Consider the following 26,526-nt stretch of genomic DNA (forward strand, 5'->3'; position numbering starts at 1 on the left):
TGGTTCTGGCAACTTTGTAAATAGAGGAAGAATAAGAACGAAACAACAATTTGAGAAGCATTAAGAAGTTAGTGGAAGTTTAGGTAGTAAATCAGAATTGGAAAGATATCTTGCTGAAGATATTGAGCCAGATAGTGATGGCTTTGATATATTAATGTGGTGGAAAGTAAATGAGCCGAGATTTCCTATTCTCGCGGAGATGGCTCGTGATGTGTTAGCCATTCCCATTTTAAGTATCGCATCTGAATGTGCATTGAACACAGGAGGTTGTGTTCTTGATCCCTTTAGGAGTTCATTAACTCCTAAACTTGTGCAATCTCTTATTTGTGTTCAAGATTCGCTTAGAAATGAGCCTTTTCCAATCAATATTGAGGAAGATTTAGAGTATCTTGAGCAACTTGAACTTGGTAAGAATTTGGTATTTGTATTAATTATATTAAAAATAATTTTCTTACTTATGTTTCTTAAAAACTAACAAATTCTTTCATATTTTTTTAGATTTTTCTTGTAGTGGGACTTAATCTAGTATTATTGATATATAGTTGCAACTTGTAAGTTCAACTATCAACTAGCGATGTGTGATAACGGGTAAGTAAAGAACTTATTTACACAACTTGCTTGATAGTTTTATATATTTTACTATGAAATGTAGATAATTTGTCTAAAGAGTTCTATTTTCTCGCAAGCACATCAATGTTTTGTTATTTTCTTGGTTGCTATATGTTGGAACTTGGGAGCTATTGCAGTGAGGGTTGCAAGTTGCAACAATGTTTTGTTGGGTTTTTAATGTTTTGGTTGTTGGCTTGCTGCAAATTGCAATGCTGCCTACTGGCAGTTGGACTTTTCACTTTGGTTTGTAACTAACTCTATTTTAGGGTAGGACACAAGTTTGTTGAATTTTCTAGTGTTGTTGGCTTGACTCTTGATAGTCTTTTTATTCTTATTCTCATCTAGTTTGTTAATGTTGCTACCTGCTGGACAAGAATTATCTGTTTTGTTTGAATATTTTAGTCAATGATATGGTAAGTTTCAAGTAGAAAGCTTGTGAGTTATGACGTGCTTATAAAGAAGGGTGTCAACTATCCTTCACTTGTTGATTTATAGGTCTTGACTCTTGAATATGGTATCCTCTGGGAGCTCATTGCATTTGTTTACTGCCAAGAAACAACTTGAATGGTTGAAAGTTGAGACTTGGTGAAACAAATTAAGGCTAAGAAAGTCAAATTTTGATCAATTTATAATCAAGCCAGCAGAAAATTATCCAGATGCCACAGCCCACAAGCCACGTTAATTAAATTTGGTTAACTCGAAAATCAAACCGAAATAAATCGAATCGAAATTGTAATAACCGAACCAAACCGAAAACCAAAAAAATCAAACCGAATCGAACCAATTGAACGCCCAACCCTAATCATAACGAGGGAGCTGGTGCACAATGGGCGCACTAAAAAAATTAATGATGACAATAAACATTCTTTTTCTCTCCACTTTAGTAATCTTCGTCCCAATCCTTATCCTCTATTTTTCCAGACTCTTTGATGTGCTTATGTCTGTCTCATACTCATGATATCATATGCTTTTGAATTAGGGCTCTAAGGGCTTAAACTGATACATATTTGTTTATTTTGTTTCACATTGAAGACATTGATTGTGTGTGAGTTTAAGATGGCTAATATTCTCAGATTAAATTATTGTAATGTTAGCAGAACTGTAATTGAAAGTGTTACCCAAGTGGCCATGAGTTAAAATGATATTGCACTCATTGAATGTTAGTCGAGTTCTTTGGTTATTGGTTTTCAATGATGCCAAAAGGGGGAAGTTATATGATGTGGGTTAGGGACATATTATGCATAGTTTGTCATCATCAAAAAGGGGGAAATTGCTGGGAAATGAGAGAACATGAAGTTTGTAGTTTTGATGATTGACAAAGAGTCTTGATGGTTTGTAGTTCTTGATGTGTGACAAAGCATTGTTTATCATCATCAAAAATAGGGAAAATGTTGGGAAGTAGGAGAACATATAAAGTAGTTTTGATGATTGATAAAGTGAACATGGTTCACTACTTGTTGTCTTATGTGTACTATATTAGGTGAACCAGGTTCTCAGACGTGACTGCAGACAACATGTACAAATATGAGAGATTGCGGCAAAGAAGAAAAAGTGCAAAAATAAATGAGTGGAAAAAGAAATAAAGAAAGAGTTGAAACGCAGGAGCGAAGAAGGAAAGAAATAAAGAAGGAAAGAAACAAATAAGGAAAGAAATAAAGAAGGAAAGGAAGGAAGTCAAATAAGGAAAGAAATAAAGAAGTAGCAATTCAAGTCAAAAAAGGAAAGAAGTAAATATAGACAAGTTCAAGAAGGAAAAAGATTTGTTATTCATTTCCTTGTAGAAGTTGATGAAGGCAAATCAAACTCTATAAAAGGTTCAAGCCAAAGAAGAAAAAAAGTCGTATTTGCATAAACACAAATCGAGAGAATTTTCCAGCAAATCCAGAATGATAACTATTGCATATTCACGAAATTTATCATCTTGAGAGCAATAGTCATTGGAGAAAAATCGCAGGGCTTCGTTACAGGAACACAAGGACCAAGTTCAGAAATTGTGTTCCACTCTGAACTATGAATGTTGAAGTCTGATCAATTAAAATCTAGGGTTATTAGTCTTTGTTGATTTGTTCTAGGTTTATTATTGAGTTGTAATAATTCCTAGATTTTGTAACAAGAAGTGGGTTTGACTTCTTGGGGTGGGAGGTGGGGGGGGGGGGGGTAGAGTCTTGAGAGAATTGTAACAAGAAGTGGGTTTGACTTCTTCGGGGTAGAGTTAAGAGAGAGTTTGTGAGAATTGTAAACAAGAAGTGGGTTTGACTTCTTGGGTGGTTAGAGTTAAGAAGAGTTGAGAGTTTTTGTAAACAAGAAGCGAGTTTGACTTCTTGGTGAGTTGAGAGTTTCGATTATAGTTAATCAAAAAGGGTAGAAGTTTAGAGTTAGATTCATTGATTAAATGAGTTGTAAATCTTTAATTAATATAAAACCTCGGTGTGTTTTTGCCCTTCCTTGAGTTAGAAAGGTTTCCACAAAATATTGGTGTTACTGTTTACTAACGCAAGTATCTTGTGTGTTATTCAAGAACCTAGTTCTTGAATACTGGGTAAGGTTTCTTCAATACGATATATTTATAACAATAGTGAGAAAATGGTCCAAAACCCCTTCAATCTATACCCGAAATCCCAACTACACACTTCAACTTTACGGGTGTCCTATCACCCCCTGGACTATTTAAAAATGAAATAAATAACTCCTGAAATGCTGAGTTGGTACATAGAGTGCATTCACTCTCTCAGTGAGCTGACTATTTTTTATTTTCTTTTTCTTTTTGATCGTTTTTTCTCTTTCTTTTTTCATTGTTTTCTTTCTCTTTCTTATTATCTAAACTATTTTCCTGATCTAAATTTTGCCATGGTCAGAGTTTGAAGATATTCCGGCAACCTTTTTGGAATTCATCTCCTAATTAATTCTTAATCTTTGTAAAGAATAAATTTGTAATCTAAACCAAACCATCAAACTTTTTCTTCTCTTGATAAGATTTTGTGTCTTTACATAACAATGTTCTTAACTTTTTGAAGAAAGATACTTTTTTTTTTACTGTTGAATATAAATTCAACTACGTTATATACTAAAGAGGGTTTAGATTAAATTTATTTGTTATAGAAGACTAAACTTTGTATTCAATTTCATTGACAGGACAACAAATATTTTTTGGGTGAAAACTTTGAGCAAGTGAAGAAAATGAAAGAGTTAATGGTGAAGAGATGGAAGGTGATAAAGGCAGAAACCAAGGATTAGATCTCTATTCAAAATCCGCCACCGTGGATTGAAGAAAAGGATGGAGGAGGCGGCAAGTCTACATTTCTCTACAACTACACTAGGTAATTAAATCTTCAACAAAAAAAAATAAAAAATCTCCCAAGTTGGATTCAAATCCCTCAATATTATTTTAAATCGAAACTTTCACAAAGAATTAAGGTTGAAAAACATTTGAAGAAGAAAGGATAAAGAAGAAGGAGAAAAAATAATTAAAAAGGATTAATTGGTGAAAAACACGTGTCAAGTGCGTGTGTTTCACCACTAGACACATGAATGGTTATTGCATTTTAAGGGTTATTTATTTCATTTTTAAATAGTTCAGGGGGGTGATAGGACACCCATAAAATTGAAGTATGTAGTTAAGATTTCGGGTATAGATTGGAGGGGGGGGGGGCGGTTTAGACCATTTTCTCTAACAATAGTAAATATGTTCCAAATAAAAGTGATAACAAAAATAACCATATAATAAATAATAATAGCTAGAATAGTGTATCGAACAAATTTCTCTTATTAATAAGCGAGTACATTGACCTGCTTAGGGTCAACATGCCTACTTCAGCTAATGGAAGCAAGCAACTCTTCATTGACATGCCTGCTTCTATCCGAGGGCGGTTTTGAAATTTCTATATTTTTTAAATTTGTTAGATATTTAAAAATTATGTAAGAAAATTTTAAATTACAATAATTAGCAACTTAAAATATTTAAAATTCTTGTATTCTTTAGAATCTATTATATATTTTTTTAAATGTGTAAAATGTACTATAAGTCACAATAATTAGCAGCTTAATTTTTTTAAAAACATATAAAAAAAATTAAATGGTTCTCAAAATTCTATCTGTGTCATTAGTTAAAAATGTATGTGCAGTGAGTTTTATACCAAAGAAAAGATTACTTGATATTGTAGCCAAAAAAGGAAAAAAATAAAACGATTACTAAAGCCGTACATTGATCTCAAATTCTGGGCGAAGTACATCAGTACCTATTTTTAAAGTCGTCATTTAACTAATATTTGTTGTCTATATATTTGCATATAGGTTTACTTGTGTTTGAAAATAATTTAGGTATACATAATCGAGGTTGAAAATTCACATATCTGAACTACATGTAAATATTGCTCGAAATTGGGGAGGGGGGTGAGGTGGGGGTGGGGGTGACAATTGCCTTCTTTTTCTCTAAATTAAGCTCAAACTTGAAACATAAGTTTATGTACCATAAAACACAACACAAACCTTAATAATCAATTTCTCAAAATTATAATAAATCTAACAAATTTATTTAGTATTTTTTTTAATGTATGTCTATCGTGTGCGCTCAATCATAAATATATGTTAAAAATAACAAAAAAAATTAGATGTATACGTCTGAAATGTAAAAATAAAAACAGAAAAAATAAACTGGAAATAACATATGGTTTGGTCTAGAAGCTATCTATTACTGAATCACACCCACACAGGAAAAAAAAACACAAAAAATTCAATTTAATAAAGCAGACAAAATAGAATACCCATGACTCTTGATGTTCAACTATTTTTCCAATGTACTGGGGATATCATAAACATAAATAAGCTAAAAAGGAAACATAAGAAAAAGAGAGAAATTATTTTAGATCTTTTGTTGGACTTTGCTACTTTCTGTCCTATCTATTTATATTTGGTCTTATAAATATTATTATTAGTTTATGTATCCCTTATAGCATGACATTTGTGAGGTATAATATAATGTTTTTTTGTTAAATAGAACATATAACATCATTTTAGAATATTTTTTCTAGTTAAATTGCCAGGCAATACAAAGTCATTTCTCATAATGTCTTGAAGTAGACTTTAATTTTCCTTGTTATAACATGCCAATAGGGCAGAGCTAGAAGTTCATTTATGAGTTTGGGCGAATTCAATATTTTTTATTAGTTAAATAATTATTTGTATTAAAATATCTATTAAATAAATATAAATATTAAATTTAAAACTCAGTTGATTGACATTTGAAGTAGTCATTTGTCTATTGTATCCTCACTTTAATTTGTTTCTGCCTCCTCCAAATAAACATGAATAAATAAGTATTCTCTTTGTCTCTTTCATTTATACAAAATTATTATTATTGAGAGACTGAATACTATTAACGAGAAATATAATGAAATCAAATCACATAAGAGGTCATCAGAAATAACACTATAAAAATAGATATTTATTATTAATAATTTGAAAAAGGGTAAGTAATGCATGACTGTTAATTGTTATTATAAATTCAGATGATCACTTAATTAACGATTTTTATTTCAAAAAATCACTTTACTATTATCATTTCACTCATAAAATCACTGAATAATTTGTAATTTGAATTGATTAAGAAGTCTAACCGTATATATAAGAAAAAAGAAAGTTTTATACCAAAAAGAAAAGTATAACAAAAATGTTGTATTCAACCACCTTTGATAATAGTGTAAATGAAGAGTTGCACACATAAGGTGGGGACCTTGAGGGGAGTTTAATTTCAAGAAAAAGAAGGCAATTGATACCACCCTAACTTACAACCACCCCGACTGCCAATGCGACACTTGGATAATATACAATTAAATTTCGTTATAATGATGACGTTTGTCTGAATATTTCGTGGCTGTTATAATAATAGATTATTATATATTTATACTATTATTTGATGTTTAGATATCATTTAGATATTATACATGAGAATAAATGATATGTGTCATCTTTCATAGTAAAATTATGACGATAAATAATGAGTACCATTTAAATATAATTTTCTTTAGATATTCATATTTAAAATTTACTATATATGTGTGTGACATTAATGATGATCATCATAAATATTTTAGTATTTTATTTTTATATATAATATATTTCTTACAAAATATTTGAATATGACGGTATAAAAGAGTAATTTTATAAAGAGTGTACACTATAATGAAAGTCACTCTTGTTATAAATATAATGAAATTCTAGAGAAGTAAAATATAACACGAAAAATCGATTCTAAAGAAAATCAAATCGTTATAGTAAAATGTTGTTATAACAAATGACCATTATAATTAACGAGGTTTGACTGTATATCCTCGAGATTTCATTTTAATTTATTTCATCCGAAATTAAGTTTTTTTTTTTCTTTTTAATATATCTTCGGAGGTACATAAGGGCCTTTATGTCGATATGTTTGTTAAAAAGAAGATATCAGAACTACTCAAAAAAGGAAAAGAGAAAATAAAAACATACCAAAATTATCTATATATCAATGATGATTTTCTGATGTTCTTGAATTCCTCAAGGTATGTATTTACATTGAGAGGTTTTATGAATAAGAGAGTTGAGACTATGCTTCAATTATATATATGGTCCCCATAAAGGGAGAAAATTTATTCAATTTTATTTTCTATCACATCAAAACCATATTTGATTTTTTGGTTAATATGGGAGTGCATCCATACTTTCTGTTTTTCAATGTTTTGGATTGTTATAAAAAAAATTAAAATTAAAACGGAGTAGAGCCAGGTAGGATCGAGGGGTTCATTCAAACTCCTTTTGATAAAAAAATACACTATATATATGTTGAACCTCATTTAGCTTCTTTGTGTGTGTTTCTTCTCCTACTTTGATTCCTTTAGTGAAAATCCTGATCCGTCACGGAATACGAGGAAAGTTGAAGAGTAAAGCATCTAACCTTGAATTTGATAACTATATATCCCCAATTCCTTCTGGCTGAAGTCAAATCTCTTTTAGAAAAATGATGCTACCTACTACTTTACCAAATCTATTTAGAGTAAACGTTTTTTATTTATGGAGTTACTAAATTCAGTAAGATTTTGGTTACGTACTCATATTAGTATGAATTATGAAGTAATTAATCAAAACTTGTTACATCATATTCAGTACTGCTTTTAAATAATATATTAATACACCATACTGAAGAAAAACCAATTTTCTTTTATTGTATTTACTTTCATGGTCAAAACTCAAAAGGTTCATAAAATATGTACATATAGTTCATGACCATTGTAATATTAATTTCTTTTTGAACTTCAAATGAATTAATACAAGGATTACCAAGAGAATAACAATAGAAAACAAATTTCAATTACAACCCTTCAACATAAATATATTTCTAATTAATGGTCAATGTTTGGCCTACAAAAATACAAGATTTTAGGCCATGCATGCTATATAATCTTTAGTATCTAAGCATATACTAAAACTAAATCTATAGAAAAATGAGCCATAAATTAACGTAGTTGTTATCTTAATAAGATCACAAACAAATCCAATATGCACTAACCTCTCACGGTATACGAGATTCAAGAAGAACAAGATCAATACATAACATTTTCATAATTTGATCGAATTTGTGACTTCCTGATCATACTGCAACGCTTATGATTACGCTAACGCTCGTTTTCGATCTTTACACGATAGCAGTACCAAATTGACTATTAAAAAATAGATCTAGTAGTTGGAAGATTAATGATCACACACAAGGAAGTTAGGACACGAAAAAGAAAAACCTACAGCTAAGAGAGCGTTGCTTCATTTAATCCTCTCATCTGCTCTCCATTCATTACACTTTCCCTCTTTTACTCTTTAAATTTCCATTTTCTTCTCTTAGCTCTATTCATCCTTCCCTTCACTTATAATATTTTTCACTCAAAAATGCCTGAAGTTGTCCCAAATTTCTCTAATTCAGTAAAGTTGAAATATGTTAAACTTGGTTATCAATATCTTGTTAATCATATTTTAACATTTTTGCTTGTGCCTATTATAATTGGTGTTACTATAGAGGTATTAAGAATTGGCCCTGAAGAGTTGCTAAACATATGGAATTCACTACACTTTGATGTTCTACAAATCTTGTACTCTTCTTTTCTCATCATCTCTATAGCCACTGTTTACTTCATGTCGAAACCACGATCAACTTACCTAGTAGATTATTCATGTTATAAGCCTCCGGTTACTTGTCGTGTACCATTTTCAACTTTCATGGAGCATTCCCGGCTTATTTTGAAGGATAATCCCAAGAGTGTGGAGTTCCAAATGCGCATTCTTGAAAGGTATGGTTACATGATTAATTTGTACTATTCAGGGGTCGTTTGGTACGGGGATGGGATAAGCAAGCATATTCCATGTGCGGTCAAGCACATCTATGATTTTGAAGGAATAATAACTAGTAAAGGAGTTGGTACACTCCTTCTATAATATGGGATAGTAATCACACTTTTTTAGTACAAATGTTACGATAAAATAATCCTGAGATTTGTTAGTGCGATCAAATCAAACATGGTATAAAGTTTTTCTTGAATTTTGTTCCAGAATTATTATCCTTATCCCATGTACCAAACGATCCCTAGTTTTTACATTATCTGAAATATTATATCTTTGCATATTATAGTATTTTCAAGATTTCAATTATTTCAACATTTTAAAGTGATTTACCTCTAAATATCATTTGAATGACTCGATGGATAAAGCATTTACATAGACATTTTATAAAGTGATATTATCCCACATTTCAAGAAAAACACGAGTTTGAAAGCTTTTGTATGTTAAGAGGTTTTATTTAAAACTAGAATTTCGATATAAATATAAATTTAAGTTTTGAATTTAAAGGAACGTGTTTGTTTATGAAATAAGATGTATTTTGAATAGTAGTCGAGCTATCCTATTGAGGGGGTTCAATTGAATTCCTTCCGTTCAAAATTATGTTGCATAAATACGGTAAAATTAACTTTTTGTGTGTTTAGACAAGTGAAAATGTTGCATTCGAGCATATTTTAAATCTCCTTTCTAAAATTTCTAGCTCCGACAGCTCTACAACCATGCCTTCTTTGGAAAACGACTAAAGATATGTTGCATTATACAATTGTTTTGTTGTACACCCTTTGAGCTCCTAGCTCCGCCTTTGCCTCAAGTATCTGATCTCTTCAAGAAAACTTGTTATCGCGAGTCATGAAAGCCTTTCTTCTTACTTTATGTTGTGCTATATTATTTCTCACAGGTCGGGGCTCGGAGAAGAAACTTGCTTGCCTAGTCCCATCCATTACATCCCTCCAACGCCAACGATGGAAGGTGCGAGAGGTGAAGCAGAGGAAGTCATATTCACAGCAATTGATGAGTTAATGAACAAAACAGGGCTCAAACCAAAAGACATTGACATTCTCATTGTCAATTGCAGCTTGTTTTCTCCAACTCCGTCTTTGTCAGCTATGGTAGTCAACAAATACAAATTAAGAAGCAACATAAAAAGTTACAATCTCTCTGGTATGGGATGCAGTGCTGGTTTAATCTCTATTGATTTAGCTCGAGACCTTCTTCAAGTTCATCCGAATTCATATGCTTTAGTTATTAGCACTGAGATAATAACTCCCAATTATTACAAAGGTTCGGAAAGAGCAATGCTCCTCCCGAATTGTTTGTTCCGAATGGGGGGTGCAGCCGTACTTTTATCCAACAAAAGACGCGATCAATATAGAGCCAAGTACAGATTAATGCACGTGGTCCGCACCCATAAGGGTGCAGACGACAAAGCATTTAAATGTGTATTTGAACAAGAAGATCCACAAGGGAAAGTTGGTATTAATCTTTCAAAAGACCTTATGGTTATAGCAGGGGAAGCTTTAAAATCGAACATTACTACGATTGGTCCTCTTGTTCTTCCTGCCTCCGAGCAACTACTCTTTCTACTAACACTTATTGGACGGAAGATTTTTAATCACAAATGGAAGCCTTATATCCCGGATTTCAAACAAGCGTTTGAACATTTCTGTATCCACGCGGGTGGTAGAGCAGTTATCGATGAGCTTCAGAAGAATTTACAATTGTCTGGTGAACATGTAGAGGCATCAAGAATGACACTACATAGATTTGGTAACACATCTTCATCATCATTGTGGTATGAGATGAGTTATATTGAGGCAAAAGGAAGGATGAAGAGAGGTGATAGAGTATGGCAAATAGCATTTGGGAGTGGATTTAAGTGTAATAGTGCAGTTTGGAAGTGTAACAGGACAATCAAGACACCAACTGATGGACCATGGCAAGATTGTATTGACAAGTATCCAGTTCATATTCCAGAGATTGTGAAGCTGTAAAATATATTACTCTCTCTCTTTATTTACACGAAACATTAATTAGGAGGACTGTTTGACTATTTTAATCTTATTTGTGTTTTAAGATATGATTGAATATTTACTCTATTTGTGTGTGTCATAATTGTAGACTTCCACAACATTTACTATGAGGGGAATACATAATTTCTTTGTTTTGAACTGCTATACCAAATATTTTTAACAAGGATGACAATTGACAAGGAGAGAGTATGAGGCTGTTGTTCAATGTTAGTATTAGCATTCGTCTCTCTCATTTGGTTGAGAACAAGTTATTCTGAAATTAATTATTTTGGGATTAATTATCTCAGGATTGTTATTTCATCCTCAACATGCATGGAATAAAAATAACATTACAATTTCGAAATAAGTTATTTTCCAATTTTATCCCAACCAAAAATAAAATAAACTTGACTTATAATTAATCTAGAAATTAGTTGTCAAAACTAGCGGGTTCATTGAATTCCTTACACTAAGGCTATATTCGCCACAGATATAATAGTGATCTCTTGATTACTTCTTTAAGTGTCGAGAACACTTAGAAAAAAATTAAGCGTAACAAATAATTAATTACTTCTTTAAATGTCGATAGTACTTAGAGAAAAATTCAGCGTAACAAACGAAGGAATGTGAAGATAAAGTTATAAAAACGTACACAAGATTAATAATTGCCTTGATTTGAACCAGTGCTATAAATTAAAGTAAAAGATATTTATGTCATTTTTTTTCTTTTTTAGGTGTTCTATATTGATATTTATTGATCCAATTAATTTATAGGTGGTTCACGTTAGAGGGCAAATTGTAAACTTTTAGCTGCAAACACACGTTTCATTTGGTGAGCAAGGACCACTAGTTCAACTCAATTAATTATTGCTACTACTAATTAACCAAGTAGCCATATGGAGTATATTGTAGTACTGCTTGGAGACATTTATTAATGAAGCTAGAGTCTTGAAAGTTCACAATCTCTAATTTTTAGTCCATGTGTCCTATTTTGCTTTCTTTGTTTACTTAATATCTTATTGATATATATATATATATATTATATTAGAAAAAGAAGAGCTGTTTTCGACATATGATATCGAGCTAATAAAAATATGTATAAACAATATATCAATTCTATGGAAAATGAATCATGCATAAATAATAAGCGGTGTCGTGGGGATATGATTGGTTGATGACATAATATTGATTGATGAGACACATAATAAAATTAATAATAGGCTGAAAGTTTGGACACAGACCCTAGATTAATGTAAAGGTTTTTGCTTTAGTTTAAGTAAGATATAATACTCCAACTTATTATTAAGAACTAATTGTTTTTAATTCATTTTCAATATTTAAATGACTTATAATAATTAATGGTATTATAAGAAAATTATTATTATTATTATTATTATTACTATTTTGGAAAGGGATATGTCATGGTTGTACCGATTTCATATCTCAATTCTCAAGTAAACTTAATTGAACACATAGAAAAAAGTTCAACTTACCATTATTGGATGTTTAAGCCCAATTTGCCTATTTTAATAAGAAAAAGAATTTATAGTTTTATACCTATGTATCTTCTTTGTTTATTTTGGAATTGGTTAGATGGATTGCTGGACTGGGTATTGGACTACACATCTGTCTACTTTGGGCTTAACATTGAAGAGAATATCTACTAAGATGAGTGGACACAAAACTAGCAAATCGATTGGGACACAATCTCTATATATATTAGGTACATGGTTTCTTCAAATCACATATTACTATAAAAGCTGTTGAAGTCTTAACTAGAATGCTAAATAGTCTATATGAAAATCCTAGGTTCATTAGTTTTCACATGCAACCAAATGGACCTAGGATTAATCATATGTCTTATGCTGATGACATCATTATTTTATGTGCAGGTAAATCATATACCCTACATTTAGTGATGAATGTTCTCAATAGATATGAACAAAGGTACATATAGAGTTGTTAAAACGGATCAACCCAACCTTATCCAGCCTAAGTTTTGCGGGCCAAGAAATTTGATGGCACAGGTGGATTGGCCCTTCATTTGAAAGGGATTGGAAACAGTTGATCCTAGAAGGGTCGAGGGCTAGAACGGGCTAGCCCTTCTTTCTTTTCTTCTTCTTTTCAAACTTAAAATTCTATCAATATACTGTGTTTGTAACATATCTAACAAAATGATGTGAAGGTACATAATAATTACAATTATAACATACATTTTATACGTGCTTTCAATTACAATCTCATATCTTAAATATATATAATATCAAGAAAATGAGAAGATTTTCAAATTAAATGTAACAAATAATGATGTTGTTACAATAATTCTAGCAACAAATGTTAAAGAAAAAATATATTTTTTTTGACATAAATAAGTAAAGGAAATTAAAAAAAACAAACTTATAAATTAAAGAACAATTACATTGTATAACTTTATTTATTTTAATTTAAATTTGGACCGTACTTATAAGCCCTAGTTTTAAATGAATTTGAAATTTTAATTTCAATTTTATCTCACTGACGAATTGAATTAGGTTAACTCCATAAACTAAGCTCATTTTGATGGCTCTGGAGATATAGCAATCTAGTAGACTTTAGTAACAAAAGCTATATTCTTTCATGATCATTAACATCCTTTTGGCAACAATCATTGCATCACATTAAAGAGATCCCATATGACTCCCCAAAACAAGACGCGACAATTTCTCCTTCAATTATTTTTTATATCGTTAGATTGCCTTTTTTGATTTGAGGGTCCATCGGAAAAAATTCTACATTTGAAAGATGAGAGTTCAAATAGTGTTGTATTGTTACGGTGAAATTCCTGATTGGTATGGTGAACTTGTGGTGGTGTAACCGAGGAGGGTGAAAAAGAGAGAATTTGTTTTTGAGGTGTGTATATTATTTGTATATTTATGTATATCTTTCATGTGTATACAAGTATTCACTTGTATATTTGTGTATTTCAATTAAAAAAAATATTGACTATTTCCGAATGACTTTTTTCTGGTTGATTTCAATTCTGAATTTTTTTCAAAGCATTCCAAATCACTACCAATCTTTTTAGATTTTGTATACAACCTCGTTCAGTTTTTTCAACAAATTTCAGCCACATTCACTTAAAAAGTAATTAAAAAGTAATTAAAAAGTGAGATAATATCATAAAATTTATATGTTATTAAATATTCTTGAGTTATCGGTGCCAATACAAAGAGTTTTTAGGCAAAAATCATCCCTCAAGTATAACCTAAACTTAGAGTACATCCTTATGATATAATTGTGACCAAAAAACATCCTTAACATCCATTCTGTTAACTACTGTTAAAAAACTAATAGAAACAAATACATGTGCTAGGCACATGACTTCCTCTAAATCTCCATATACTGTAGATTGATTTCTTCATCTTCATGAACAATAACACACAAGAAGTTGGGACTCTTCTTTCATGCTTTTGTGTAGAAAAAAGATCTGCTCCAATTGTCCCACTTTCAATCTAACCTTCAGCAAAGCTTTGCTAACCGCGGGTTGTAATTGAATGCTCATAAAACTGATCATTGCACTCAAATTTTCTAAAGAAACTAATAGCACTCGATAATTTAGAAGATGCACAGTCGTTCGCAATTCGGGAGAGCTCTTGAGACACAATTTGGAGAGAAAATTATTAATGATGATGCATGCAGTTATATGAGACAATAAGACTAATGTTAATAAGAAGTACACCAAGCATGTTGGCCTAAAGAGAAATTTTTCTTGGTTGTGCGAGGTGCCGCTAGAAATTCGATAAGGTGCTTATAATTAAAAGTGTCATCTATTGCATTGATAAAGAAAATTCAGAATCTCTGTTCCTACGTATTGTTTCTTGTTTTTCAACCTACAAAATCTGATGATTTTGAATGTGAAAAAGATATTTAGTTTGAGAAATAACAAAAATAGTACAATATTGGTAAAATCAAATCTTTTTCAGTGGCTATTTCTTTTGCCCCAACTTCTATTCTTATGTTGAAAAAGAACTTGTATGGTTGCTTTAAGTTTAGAAGAAAAAGAAGTTTTGTTTCTAGAAGACACAAGCCCTGTTGAATATAGAAAACGATCAGAATTCAGGAGGAAATCAGTAGTATAGTATATGGGATTTGGGGAAGTCATGTGCTTGGCACATGTAATTGTTTCTGTTAGTTTTTTAACAGTAGTTAACAGAAAGGATGTTTATGCATGTTTTGAGATAGTTAAATGATGTTTTTTGTTCACAATTATTTTATAAGGATGTTCCCTAAGTTTGGGTTATACTTGAGGGATGAATTTAGCCTAAAACTCGCTCTAGGTGTGTCGCATCCTATTCTGAATCAGTCGAAATAATCGACAAATTAATGGCTCTTCTATTTTAAGAATTTATTAGAAAACTTATGCGTCTTGCAACTGCTTTAACTCTATTAGTCAAGCATCGATAATCTTTAAAATTAATCTAAGTGCACTTGAGGGTTTACCTATTTTAAATGGAAGTCAAGAAAAAGAATCATATATATATATATATATATATAAAGGAGAATGTTAGACTTGATGATGTATGCCTCTAAGACTTGATGATGTATGCCTCTAAAATTTGGGTCAAATGTCTTGGATGTTTTCTCCCAATATATAAAGAGTTAGAAGGCCTATCACTCATTAAATCGAAGGCCTACGAGTCTAGTTTGCAACGCACAAAACCTCGTATCAAACCGACATCAGAGTAAAAAGTTATGAGGATTTTACTAGGGACTGTCGGGGCAGAATCCGGGTCGGGTCAAAAATATGGTATGTTGGCTTATTTAACGTTTCAAGCCATGAAAACATTTCATTTCAGTTCCAAACCATAGAGAAAGCTTAAGAGAGGGTTCCTATGGAGTTCTAGCATGATGAAGGTTAGTTTTTGACTATTTCTACCATTAAACATTGCCCCCGTGCCTAGAAACATAATCATTACATGTGACAATCGTTTTTCCCTTCTATTAGTTGCGTTTGGAGTTGGTTTTTGAAGATATAAATTTGTAGTTATTGGTGTTTCTTCAAGGTTTACACTTGGTTAACTAAGGTAATCATCTCGAAACCCTTTTATGGTTGTTTTTATGAATTTCTACGGACATTTCGACAAGTTGGGGCAATATGGCAAATCTGTCGATTTAAGATTAATTATGAACTGTTTATAGGTGCGTACCAATTGTGTATATATAGTGTTTGCAAAGCTTAGGACATAAGGAACAACTTTCGTAAAGGAACTACTGTCTTTCGAGCGTACATTGGAAAGGTATGTTAAGGCTATCCCTACTTACGACATGTTTCCTTAAAGCTTAGGAGCAATGTAATTGGGTTGTTATCCTTGTTACATTTGTAGCCATTATTGTTGATTGTTGGCTGCTCGAGTTGATATAATCCTCCCTTGTCGGGATTCTTATTCAGTTAGTAGCGTCTCTATGTAGGACACAACTTAGAGGCTATTTGTATAGGTTGCTTATAACGAAATTGCTCGCTTTTAGCGATTGGATTGTTATTGTTACCCTTGGTGCTATTGTGGTTAGCTGCAAGAATGTGATCTATGCCTAGAAGGGCTATGTTTTGCCTACAAGGCTATATGGATGCCTAAAAGGGCTATGAGTTACCTACAGGGATGTATTAACGCCTAAAAAGGCTATGTGCTTCCTACAGGGACATGTTGTTGCCTAAGAGGGTTATGAGTTGTCTATAAGCTATGTTGATGCCTAAGAGGGCTATGTGCTGCCTACGGGGCTATATTAATGCCTAAGAGGGCTATGTGACTGCCTATGGGGATAGGGGACTATCGATAGGGGTATATAGGCTAATTGGCACCTTCCGGGCTTATGGGGGCCTGAGTAGGTGGTCTTGTGTGCTATTTGTACCTGCCGAGCTTATGGGGGGCTTGGTTAGGTTGTTGTTTTATTATTTTGGATAAGTTTAGATTTAGGAGAAGGTCAGTACACTTATCTTATCCTTGATTTATTTATCAGATTATTCCAGTATATCATGATACCTCCTCATAGTCTATTGCCTTTCATACTCTGTACATTATTTTGTACTGACACCCCATTGCCTTGAGGGCGCTGCATTCATGCATGCAGTTCATGACAAACGACCGAGTAGACCTCCTCAGCAGCGGAATTGACTTTTATCCGGTTGGCTAGTCCCTTTCCTCCGGAGCTGCCAGAGTTGGGAGGTTTGTTACCTTTTGTTATATATATCTTTATGGGTAGGCTGGGGCCCTGTCCCGCTAATCTTTACTACTCTTAGAGGCTTGCAGACTAGTGTGTGGGGTGTATAGCTACGTTATGGCCATACTGGCCTATGTTGTTGGTTTGCTAAAGCTTGTGAGATGTTTGATGTATTGTATTGATATATACTTGCTTTTAGTTTTGGTATAGATATCATGGTGGCCTCGACGGCCCAATCAGGACTTTTGTGTTAGTTGACTATTTATTTATATGATCTCGTGGGAGTAGTTGTTTCTTTTATAGATCAGTTGACAGGGGCCTTGCCGGCTGAGGGTTTAGTTTTAAGCCGAGATATACTTGTTTGTTTTCTTGATTGTGTGTGGCTGCCATGCGCTAGTAGCAAATGGTTCGGCAAGGTCGGCTCGGGCCTGAGTTTTGGCATTAGGAGCCAGTTGCGCCCCTCGAGTTTGGGGCGTGACAATTTATTTTTTAGTTTTTTTGGCCATTTTTCCTCATTTTGAAAGACATATTACAAAACATTACTTTTAAGTTTTTACAAAATATTAAAGCATAATATTGAATTCTCTCCTTATTTAAGAAAAAACATAAGTATGTATTAATGTTGCACGAAAACTTCTGCTAGAATTTATCTCTTCGGCTTCCCCATAATCAACATTTATTATATTTATTAATGTTATTAGTATTCTAATATTAGTCTTGCACGTATTTTTCTCTCCAGAAAATTCATTTCAATAATCCTCTTTCCTTCCCAATAATTAATAGTAATTATTAATAGGTTTTAAATGTTGCACCTCTTCACATTCTAGCACTCAATAAAATGATAGAAGTTTAGAAACAAAGCTCCATCAACTTCTCCACTATGCTAGGTGAAAAACTCATGATGCTACATTTCGTCAGGTAATATAAACTACTATTATTTTTATTGGATGAATAATAGATAATTGTATTGACAAATTCTTTTATGTGAATCAAAGTAATGTGATTTACTTATTCGTGGTTATAGTAAAAAATAAACTAGTGAAGTGTCATGAACGCTTGACAAGATAATTACTTTAAAGTAAGTTTCTCCTCAGTTCATACTATATTTGTATATTATATCATTTTTTTATAATTACTATATATCTTTTTTTTAATTGCTTAGTATCATTTTTTGTTGTACACGAGTTTGCTTCATTAATTACAGAAAGTGAAAACAAAATGTGTCAACGGGCTACAACAACTATTCAAAGTATAAAGGAGATAATAAATCAAAGGTCATCACTACATGAATGAGTTCAGACTACATTTTTCTTTTCCTCATTTTTTTTTACCATTCTCCTAATTTTTTTAATCTGTTTTAATTATTAAAACATAAAAAAAATAATCAAAAGTCAATACTTAAAATATTTCTCTTCAATATACGTTACTTATTTTTTTCAATTACTCATTGTTAATTATCACTTATTGTATTAAAGTCTCTTTAATTTGTTAGTACTTATCATTTTAATTTAAAAGTCTAAATTTAACTAAATAATTTGTCAATTAATTAGGGAAAGACAATCTATATATATATTTATATATATATATATATAAAGCAGGAAAAAGTAAAAGCTGATGTGGCACCCTCCAATGGCCAGCAATTAGATTTCTCTTTTTTCTCATCTAATTCTTTATTCTCTTACTTAAAAAAAGCAAAAAACAATAAATAAGGTTTTGATAACTCCATTCATGGAGATTAAGCTAGCGTTTGGCCATAGATTTCTAAATATTCTTGGCAAATATTATTTGGGTGAAAATTTGGGTGAAATTTCACCATGTGTTTGGCCATAGTATTTGGGAAATATATTTCACTTTTTTAGAAAAATTTGATTTATACCCATAAGTTTTAAAAAACTATCAAAACTAACCATAAGTTTGTATTACAAGTCAATTGAATTTTCGTTGCAACAATAACAAATAGTGTCCATGACACTAGAGCAATGTGGTAGTTTGGAGTGAGTGCAACAAGCAACATTCCATACATCATGAAGTAGACAAATCACATGACTTTGTTATCCTGAGCCGATTGTTCATAATTTTCATCAACAACCATATCATCATTTAATATTCACTAAATATTTCATCACTACTTTGGTGTTCACGTGAAAAATTATGTAATATGTCACAAACAATTACTATAGATGGTGTTTTTGTAAAAGATAAAAATTTGGGGTAACATTTCAATTTTCAAAAGATTCCAAATAATGAGATTTGGCCCAAATACTAGAAAAAACTAGTATTTGAGAATTTGGGATATTTGCCAAAATATTTGCCAAATAATGGCAAATTGTATGGACAAACACTATTTGCCAAATTTTTTCCCAAATATTATTTGGGAAATCTATGGCCAAACGGGCCCTAAGACTTGGAGGATTTACAGAGCAATTGAAAGAAGAAGAAGAAAGAATATTGTATTAATGTCTTGATACAGTGAATCTGTACATACATGCTTTTATATACTACCCTCACTATGAATAAATACAAAATATCTCTAACAAACTTTGTAGCTAACTATTGCCATGTCATCAGCTAGTAACTAACTTTTGGAAGCTTCTAACTAACATAACCATAAGCTTTGTTATTTCTGCATTTGCTAACACTCCCCCTCAAGCTTATGGTTGAAATATATTTTTCATTCCAAGATTGCTTAGTAGTAGATGGTGTTGTCCTTGTCCAAGACTCTTTGTGAGTAGATCAGCAAGTTGATGCTTGGTGTTAATATATTCTGTCTTCAGTACTCCTTGACAAATTCTTTCTCTTACAAAGTAACAGTCTATGTCTATGTGTTTTGTACGCTCATGGAAGATAGGATTAGCTGCTATTTGTATTGTTGCTTTGCTATCACATACCATTTTTACTGGTACTGTTATAATGACTCCCAACTCTTTGTATATGCCTATCAACCAAGTTATTTCAGCTGCACATGTGGTCATGCTCCTGAATTCTGCATCAGCTGAGCTTCTTGACACAGTCCCTTGCTTCTTAGACTTCCATGATATTAATCCTCCTCCAAACTTCACTAAATACCCTGTAACTGATTTTCTTGCTTCAAGACATCCCCCCCCCCCCCCCGTCAGAGTCACAATAAGTTGTTAGTTGTGTAGTTTGTTCTGCTAGCATTAGTAATCCTAGACCAGGTGTTTCTTTGATGTATTTTACTGCTCTTAATGTTGCCTCCATATGTGACTCCTTAGGACAATGCATGAACTGGCTAAGAACTTGTGCAGTAAAAGCAAGATCAGGCCTAGTCATAGTCAGATAGAGAAGCTTTCCTACCAACTTTTGATACATTGCAGGATTAGCAAGTGGTTTATCATGGTCAGGACTTGAACTAGTCACATGCTCATCATATTGAATTGATGTGAGTCTTTTGTTCAGCTCCAAAGGTGTATGAACTGGCTTTGCTCTTCCTAGTCCAGTTTCAGACAGCAACTCCAAAGCATATTTCTTTTGTGTCATCAGGATGCCCTTGTTTAATTTAGAAAACTCAATGCCTAAGAAGAATTTTAATCCCCTTAGGTCCTTCATTTTGAAATTCTTTTGAATTTCCTGTCTTGTATTACATAGGAGTTGGTGGTTGCTTCCAGTGACTAGAAGATCATCTACATACACAAATATCACCACAATATCATTCCCACTTTGCTATGTGAATAGAGAGTAGTCATAATGAATTTGTTTGAACCCCATCTGGAATAGTGCCTCAGTTAACTTTATGTTCCATTGTTTAGGTGCTTGTTTCAAGCCATACAATGACTTGTGGAGTTTGCAAACCTTGTGACTCTCCCCCTGTCTAGCAAAACCACAAGGAATGTCCATGTAGACCTCTTCGTGTAAATCACCATTCAAGAAGGCATTGTGGACATCCATCTGATATATATATATATATATCATCCTTTTGGAAGTAGCCAAAGCAACCACAGACCTGACAGTCACCATCTTCGCCACAGGGCTAAAAGTCTCACCATAATCAAGCCCTTCTTGTTGACTAAAACCTCTAGCCACAAGTCTGGCTTTGTACCTTTCAACCTCCCCAGAACCTAAGTACTTAATTTTATATATCCATTTGCAGCTAATAGGCCTCTTACCAAGTGGTAGATCCACTATGCTCCAGGTCTGATTGCTTTCCAGAGCATCAATCTCTGTTTGCATAGCCTGTCTCCATGTAGGATCATTAGCAGCTTCTTTAAATGAACAAGGTTCAGAAATAGCTGAGTAAGCACTCAAGGCCATTCTATATGTAAAAGACAAGTGGTTGTAAGACAGGTGATCTGCTAGTGAATAAGAACATGCAGTACACTTAGGCTTAGAAACAAAGTCATGCAGCCATAGAGGGGGCTTGGTGGACCTTGTTGACCTTCTAAGAAGCACCTCAGTAGCTGGAGGGATCACACCAGTAGACTCAGGTGAGGCTGGTCTAGCACAATCAACAAAGAAAGATGGTGGAGATGAAACAATTGAAGGTGGGACAGGAGATACATAGTCCATAATTGGAAACATAGCATTATGTGAGGCTTGGAGATGTCTGTAAGGAAACAAATCTTCTTGAAACACCACATGCCTATTTACAGAGAACATTTTTGCATGAATATCATAAAGAATATAGCCCTTTTGTGTGGAGGAGTATCCCATAAACACAGTAGGAACAACTCTTGCAGAAAACTTATCAGGTTTCTGAGGACTTGCAGCATAACACAAACAACCAAACACCTTGAGATGAGACAAGTCTGGAGGATGCCTGTACAATTTTTCAAAAGAGGATTTGTAGCCTATTAATTTTGTAGGGATTCTGTTTAAAATATAAACAGCAGTGATGACACACTCCCCCTAGAATCTCAAAGGTATAGTGGCTTGAAACCTTAAAGCTCTGGCCATATCAAGAATGGTTTTATTCTTTCTTTCAGCAACCCCATTTTGCTGTGGGGTATACACACAAGTAGTTTGATGTAGAATGCCCATGCTACTCAATAGAGTTTGAAACTCAGTGCTGAGGAACTCACATCCATTATCATATCTGAATGTTTTAACACTTGTGAAAAATAAGTTTTGAACTCTTGTAAGAAAATTCTTTATAACAACTACTGAATCAGTTTTTGAAGCAATCAAAAATACCCACGTATATCTGCTGAAGTCATCTACAATTGTAACAAAATACTTCTTTCCATTGTGAGTAGGAACTTTATAAGGTCCCCACAGATCACAATGAATCAATTTAAATATAACAGTAGTGTTATGAACAATTAAAGGGAATGGAAGTTTAGATTGTTTAGCTACAGGGCACACAGTGCAATGAGAACAATCCGTGAAGCTTAGGGATTTGAGAGACTCATGCCTCCTTATTACATCAATTGGAACATGTCTCAATCTCATATGCCAAACATCAGTAGAAACAGACTGAGCATATACATGAGATACACTAGTAGTGTAAACTAACTTCTGTGGACTAGACTTGTGACTTGATTCTTCATGAAGGATGTAGAGTCCATGCTCTTCTTTACCAATCCCCCTCACCTGACCAGTGGAGAGGTCCTGGAAAATGCAAAAATCAAGAAAAAATGCTACCATACATTGTAATTCTTTGGTGAGTTTTGAAACTGACAACAAGTTGCACTTGAACTCAGGGATAAAGAGAACATTAGAAATGGATTTGTTTGTGAATACATAAGACCTTCCAACATGAGATATTGATACATCTTTTCCATTTGGTAGGTGTACTCTATTATCTGTATGAGAAAGTGTCTTCTTTGCTTTGTCAACAAGGGCCACGTTAGATGTAATATGATGAGAGGCTCCTGTATCAATAATCCATTTACTGCTACAAATACTACTGCAAGATAAAGCTGTAAAAGAGCTACCTGCATTTGCAACAGTGGCAATGTTTGCAGAGGACTCTCTTACCTTGTCTCCTCCAGACTTTGTGAGTAGTTGTAATATCTGCTGGTATTGATCTGAAGTGAAGAATGCACCACTATTTGATCATGCACCAACTCCTGATTGACATGAGTCATTTCCACACTTTTCTAAAGCGGCAGCTTGTTTAGCATACACATTTGGCTTTTTTTTAGATTTGAAATCTGCAGAATATCCAACAATCTTATAGCACTGTTCCCTAGAATGTCCTTTGCACCCACAATGCTCACACACAAGTGACTTTCTGGCTTTATAGCCTCCTCCAGAAGTGCTAGCACCATTGTTATATCCACCACTAGATCCTCCTGAGTATGAACCACCTACTCCACTTGGATATGAGTTTCTAGATGTCCCTGCTCCACCACTATGTGTGTTGCTTCTATGAGTATACATTGTTGTTCCTTCTATTACTCCTGAGCCGTAAGAAGTAGAACTAGGTAGATTTCTCTGACTCTCTTGGTCAATAATAAGAGCATAAGCCTTATTAAGTGTTGGCATTGGATTCATCATGAGGATCTGACTCCTAGGAGTTGAGTAAGACTCATTTAGTCCCATAAGGAACTGTAAGAGCCTCTGATAGTCACAACGTTCACCAAATTTCTTTGACTTTGGACAAGGACAATTAGGACAAGGCATAAGAGCATCATATTCATCCCATAAATCTCTTAGTCTTGAGTGATAATCAACAACTGACATAGTTCCCTGCACTAGTGTGTGAATCTCTCTATGCAACTGAAAAATCCTAGATCCATTTACTGTGTCAAATCTTTCTCTTAGATCTAACCACACTTTTCATGCATCTGAAACATACACTACAGAGCTTAGAAGTCCTGGTCTTACATCATTCATAATCCAGCTTAACACCACAGCATCGCATTTTTCCCACTGATCAAACAGTATTGGTTCAAACATGGATTTAGGAAATCGTCCATCTACAAATCCTAGTTTACTTTTCCCCACCAGTCCAATCCTAAACGATCTACTCCACAAAGCATAGTTTTTTGAACCAGTTAACTGAAGAGAGATCAGAGAACTACCTGGAGTATCAGTGTGTTGAAGGAATAAGGGATGATTATGATCAATTACTGGGAATACAACTTGGTTTGAGGTTCCATTTCTAGTGCTTGTTTCTTCAGATGCACTTCCATTGGCCATTGTTGTTTTATCTTTGCTTGTGATGCTTCCTTACAATCCACCTTTGAATAATGGTGAATCTGAGCACCTTCTACTTAGCTACTTGTTCTTTTAGTCCTTCATAATCGAAGGCTCTGGTACCATGATAACTCCATGAATGGAGATTAAGACTTGGAGGATTTACAGAGCATTTGAAAGAAGAAGAAGAAAGAAGATTGTATTAATGTATTGATACAGTGAATCTGTACATACATGCTTTTATATACTACCCTCACTATAAATGAATACAAAATATCTCTAACAAACTTTGTAGTTAACTATTGCCATGTCATCAGCTAGTAACTAACTTTTGGAAGCTTCTAACTAACATAACCATAAGCTTTGTTATTTCTGTATTTGCTAACAGGTTTAATTTGCACCGTTTTGCTGAATTGTTGCTCCACGTCTGGCCGTAAATAATTAATGGCCTTTATACCTGCCGTTTCCGTATTCCAGAAGACGCCTTCTCAAATATATAGATATCCACATTGCAGCACAAGACATAAGCAAAAAAAAAAGCAAAAAAAAATGATGTTGTATCTTGTATGCGTCCTAATAGCACACTTGTGTAGCCCTGTGAATACAATTTTGTTAATGTTGTATCTTAAATGGTTTCAACGGGGAAGAGTTAAATCGTAAAAGGTGAGGCGCATAGCTTTGTTGAATAATGTAGAGGGTAGAAAGTTTTGTATGAAACTCGAAAAGAATTTCGTTTCTAGAACTTGATAGTTTTTATAAGTTCTTGATGATCAGTACTAACATTTTTGGGATACTTGTTTTTGTAAAATAAATTTAGTTAGTATAATTCTTTTACAAGTGTCCAGGGAAGAATTTCATTTTTTATTTCTCTTTGAAGAGACAATGGCGGTGGCCACTTAGACACAAGGCATCAAAGATCGAAAATGAGCACAAAGTCATTGTATTGATCTTCACAAGACTGAGGATTCGAGCAAACGATAAGTTCAGTTCAAAACAACATAGTTCGTTGAGGCAAACACAAATTTGAGTTTTTTATTTTGTTAATTTTTATCCGATCTTTTTCAAAGAATAATTAATTATGGGGTAAAATGTTGTCTACATTATCTTTCACAAGTTAATTTGATTATATGATCCATGAGCAGAACATTGATCTTTCATCTGACACTAAGTTTTAATAGCATGTATGGGTGACTTGTATATATAGGTACCTTGAGGGAAATTTTATACTATGCAGTACTTTTCACTATTAATAATAAAAAGTTTTATCTTATATTAGATGTTGGAAGGTGGGTCATTGGGATAATATTCATTTCCTCATAAGTCATAGTTGTGCTCTTTTATTGCCAACAAAACATCGTAGAATGAACTTTTTCTCAGTTTGTGAAGTTCACCTCGATAGAGTTGATGAACATCACATTACGCGTTTAGTTACACATTTCTCTTTAATATTAAATATCAAAAAATATTATTAGAGAGTAACAAAAAACTTCTTTATAGCAGGAGAAATGGTTTTCTAGCCCTATACAATTTTTTTTTCTTACAAGAAATCTTCATTTTTACACATAATTAATCTAAAAGGCTATTTTCTTCTATTAAAATCATATAGGTGATGTGAAAATGTCCTTGAGAAGGCTAATGATCTTGACCACAAGAGTTCAAAGTACTGCTAAAAAAACAGTATTACCATTATCTTTAGGTAGCTTTCCTTGATGTAGTTTAATTTGAGTTCTATATACGTTAATATTTCTTAGATCTTTGTTATCGTTCACATTTTTGAATGAACAGCCAAATGTATGTTGTTTATAAGTATTTTTATTTTCATAAAATCGAAAGCTTAATAATTTTGAATTTTCTTATGATTAGCGCGGATATGTTAACTAGTTACTATAGAAGACAAGGAAAGATGAAAGAGTTTAGATTTTAAATAAGTGATGAAAATATTTTTACAAATTTTCTTTTTGACTATTTAAAAATAGAGTGCAATCTTTGAGTAGCAACAAGAACTAGGGAACAAGAAAATAATAAAATAAAATAAATAAATATAGAAAGGATTGAAGGAACTAATGGTCGAAAAAAACAAAAAAGATGTAGTAGGATAAGAGGGTAAGGAAACGGAGATAAGAAGAAAATGATAAAAAAAAATTGAGAGAAAATAACTTCTTTTCCAAACTAGAGATTATTATAATTAAGGTATGAACAATTGAAGGGATATTAGATAGTGGAAATAGAAAAAAAAAACAAAAACAAAAAAATTAAGAAA

General features: G+C 32.8%; 1 protein-coding gene across 1 annotated transcript; it reads left to right on the forward strand.

The window, feature by feature from the left end:
• Positions 1–8,511: 8,511 nt before the first annotated feature.
• On the forward strand, positions 8,512–10,962 carry LOC125840189 (3-ketoacyl-CoA synthase 5-like). The gene is made up of 2 exons (XM_049519155.1): positions 8,512–8,918; positions 9,863–10,962. Exons 1-2 carry the CDS (start codon positions 8,521–8,523, stop codon positions 10,953–10,955), a joined length of 1,491 nt encoding a protein of 496 aa, XP_049375112.1. The 5' UTR covers positions 8,512–8,520; the 3' UTR covers positions 10,956–10,962.
• The last annotated feature ends 15,564 nt before the right edge of the window (positions 10,963–26,526 follow it).

This window comes from Solanum verrucosum, unplaced genomic scaffold (assembly GCF_900185275.1).
Source record: "Solanum verrucosum unplaced genomic scaffold, falcon-dt-bn FXZP01000180.1, whole genome shotgun sequence".
NCBI classification, from domain to species: Eukaryota; Viridiplantae; Streptophyta; class Magnoliopsida; order Solanales; family Solanaceae; genus Solanum; species Solanum verrucosum.

Bases quoted from the DNA above. Each gene is read 5' to 3' on its own strand.
- LOC125840189 (XM_049519155.1), top strand. From the start codon at position 8,521: ATGCCTGAAGTTGTCCCAAATTTCTCTAATTCAGTAAAGTTGAAATAT. The intron at 8,919-9,862 runs GTATGGTTACAT...TATTTCTCACAG, and splicing joins CAAATGCGCATTCTTGAAAG to GTCGGGGCTCGGAGAAGAAA.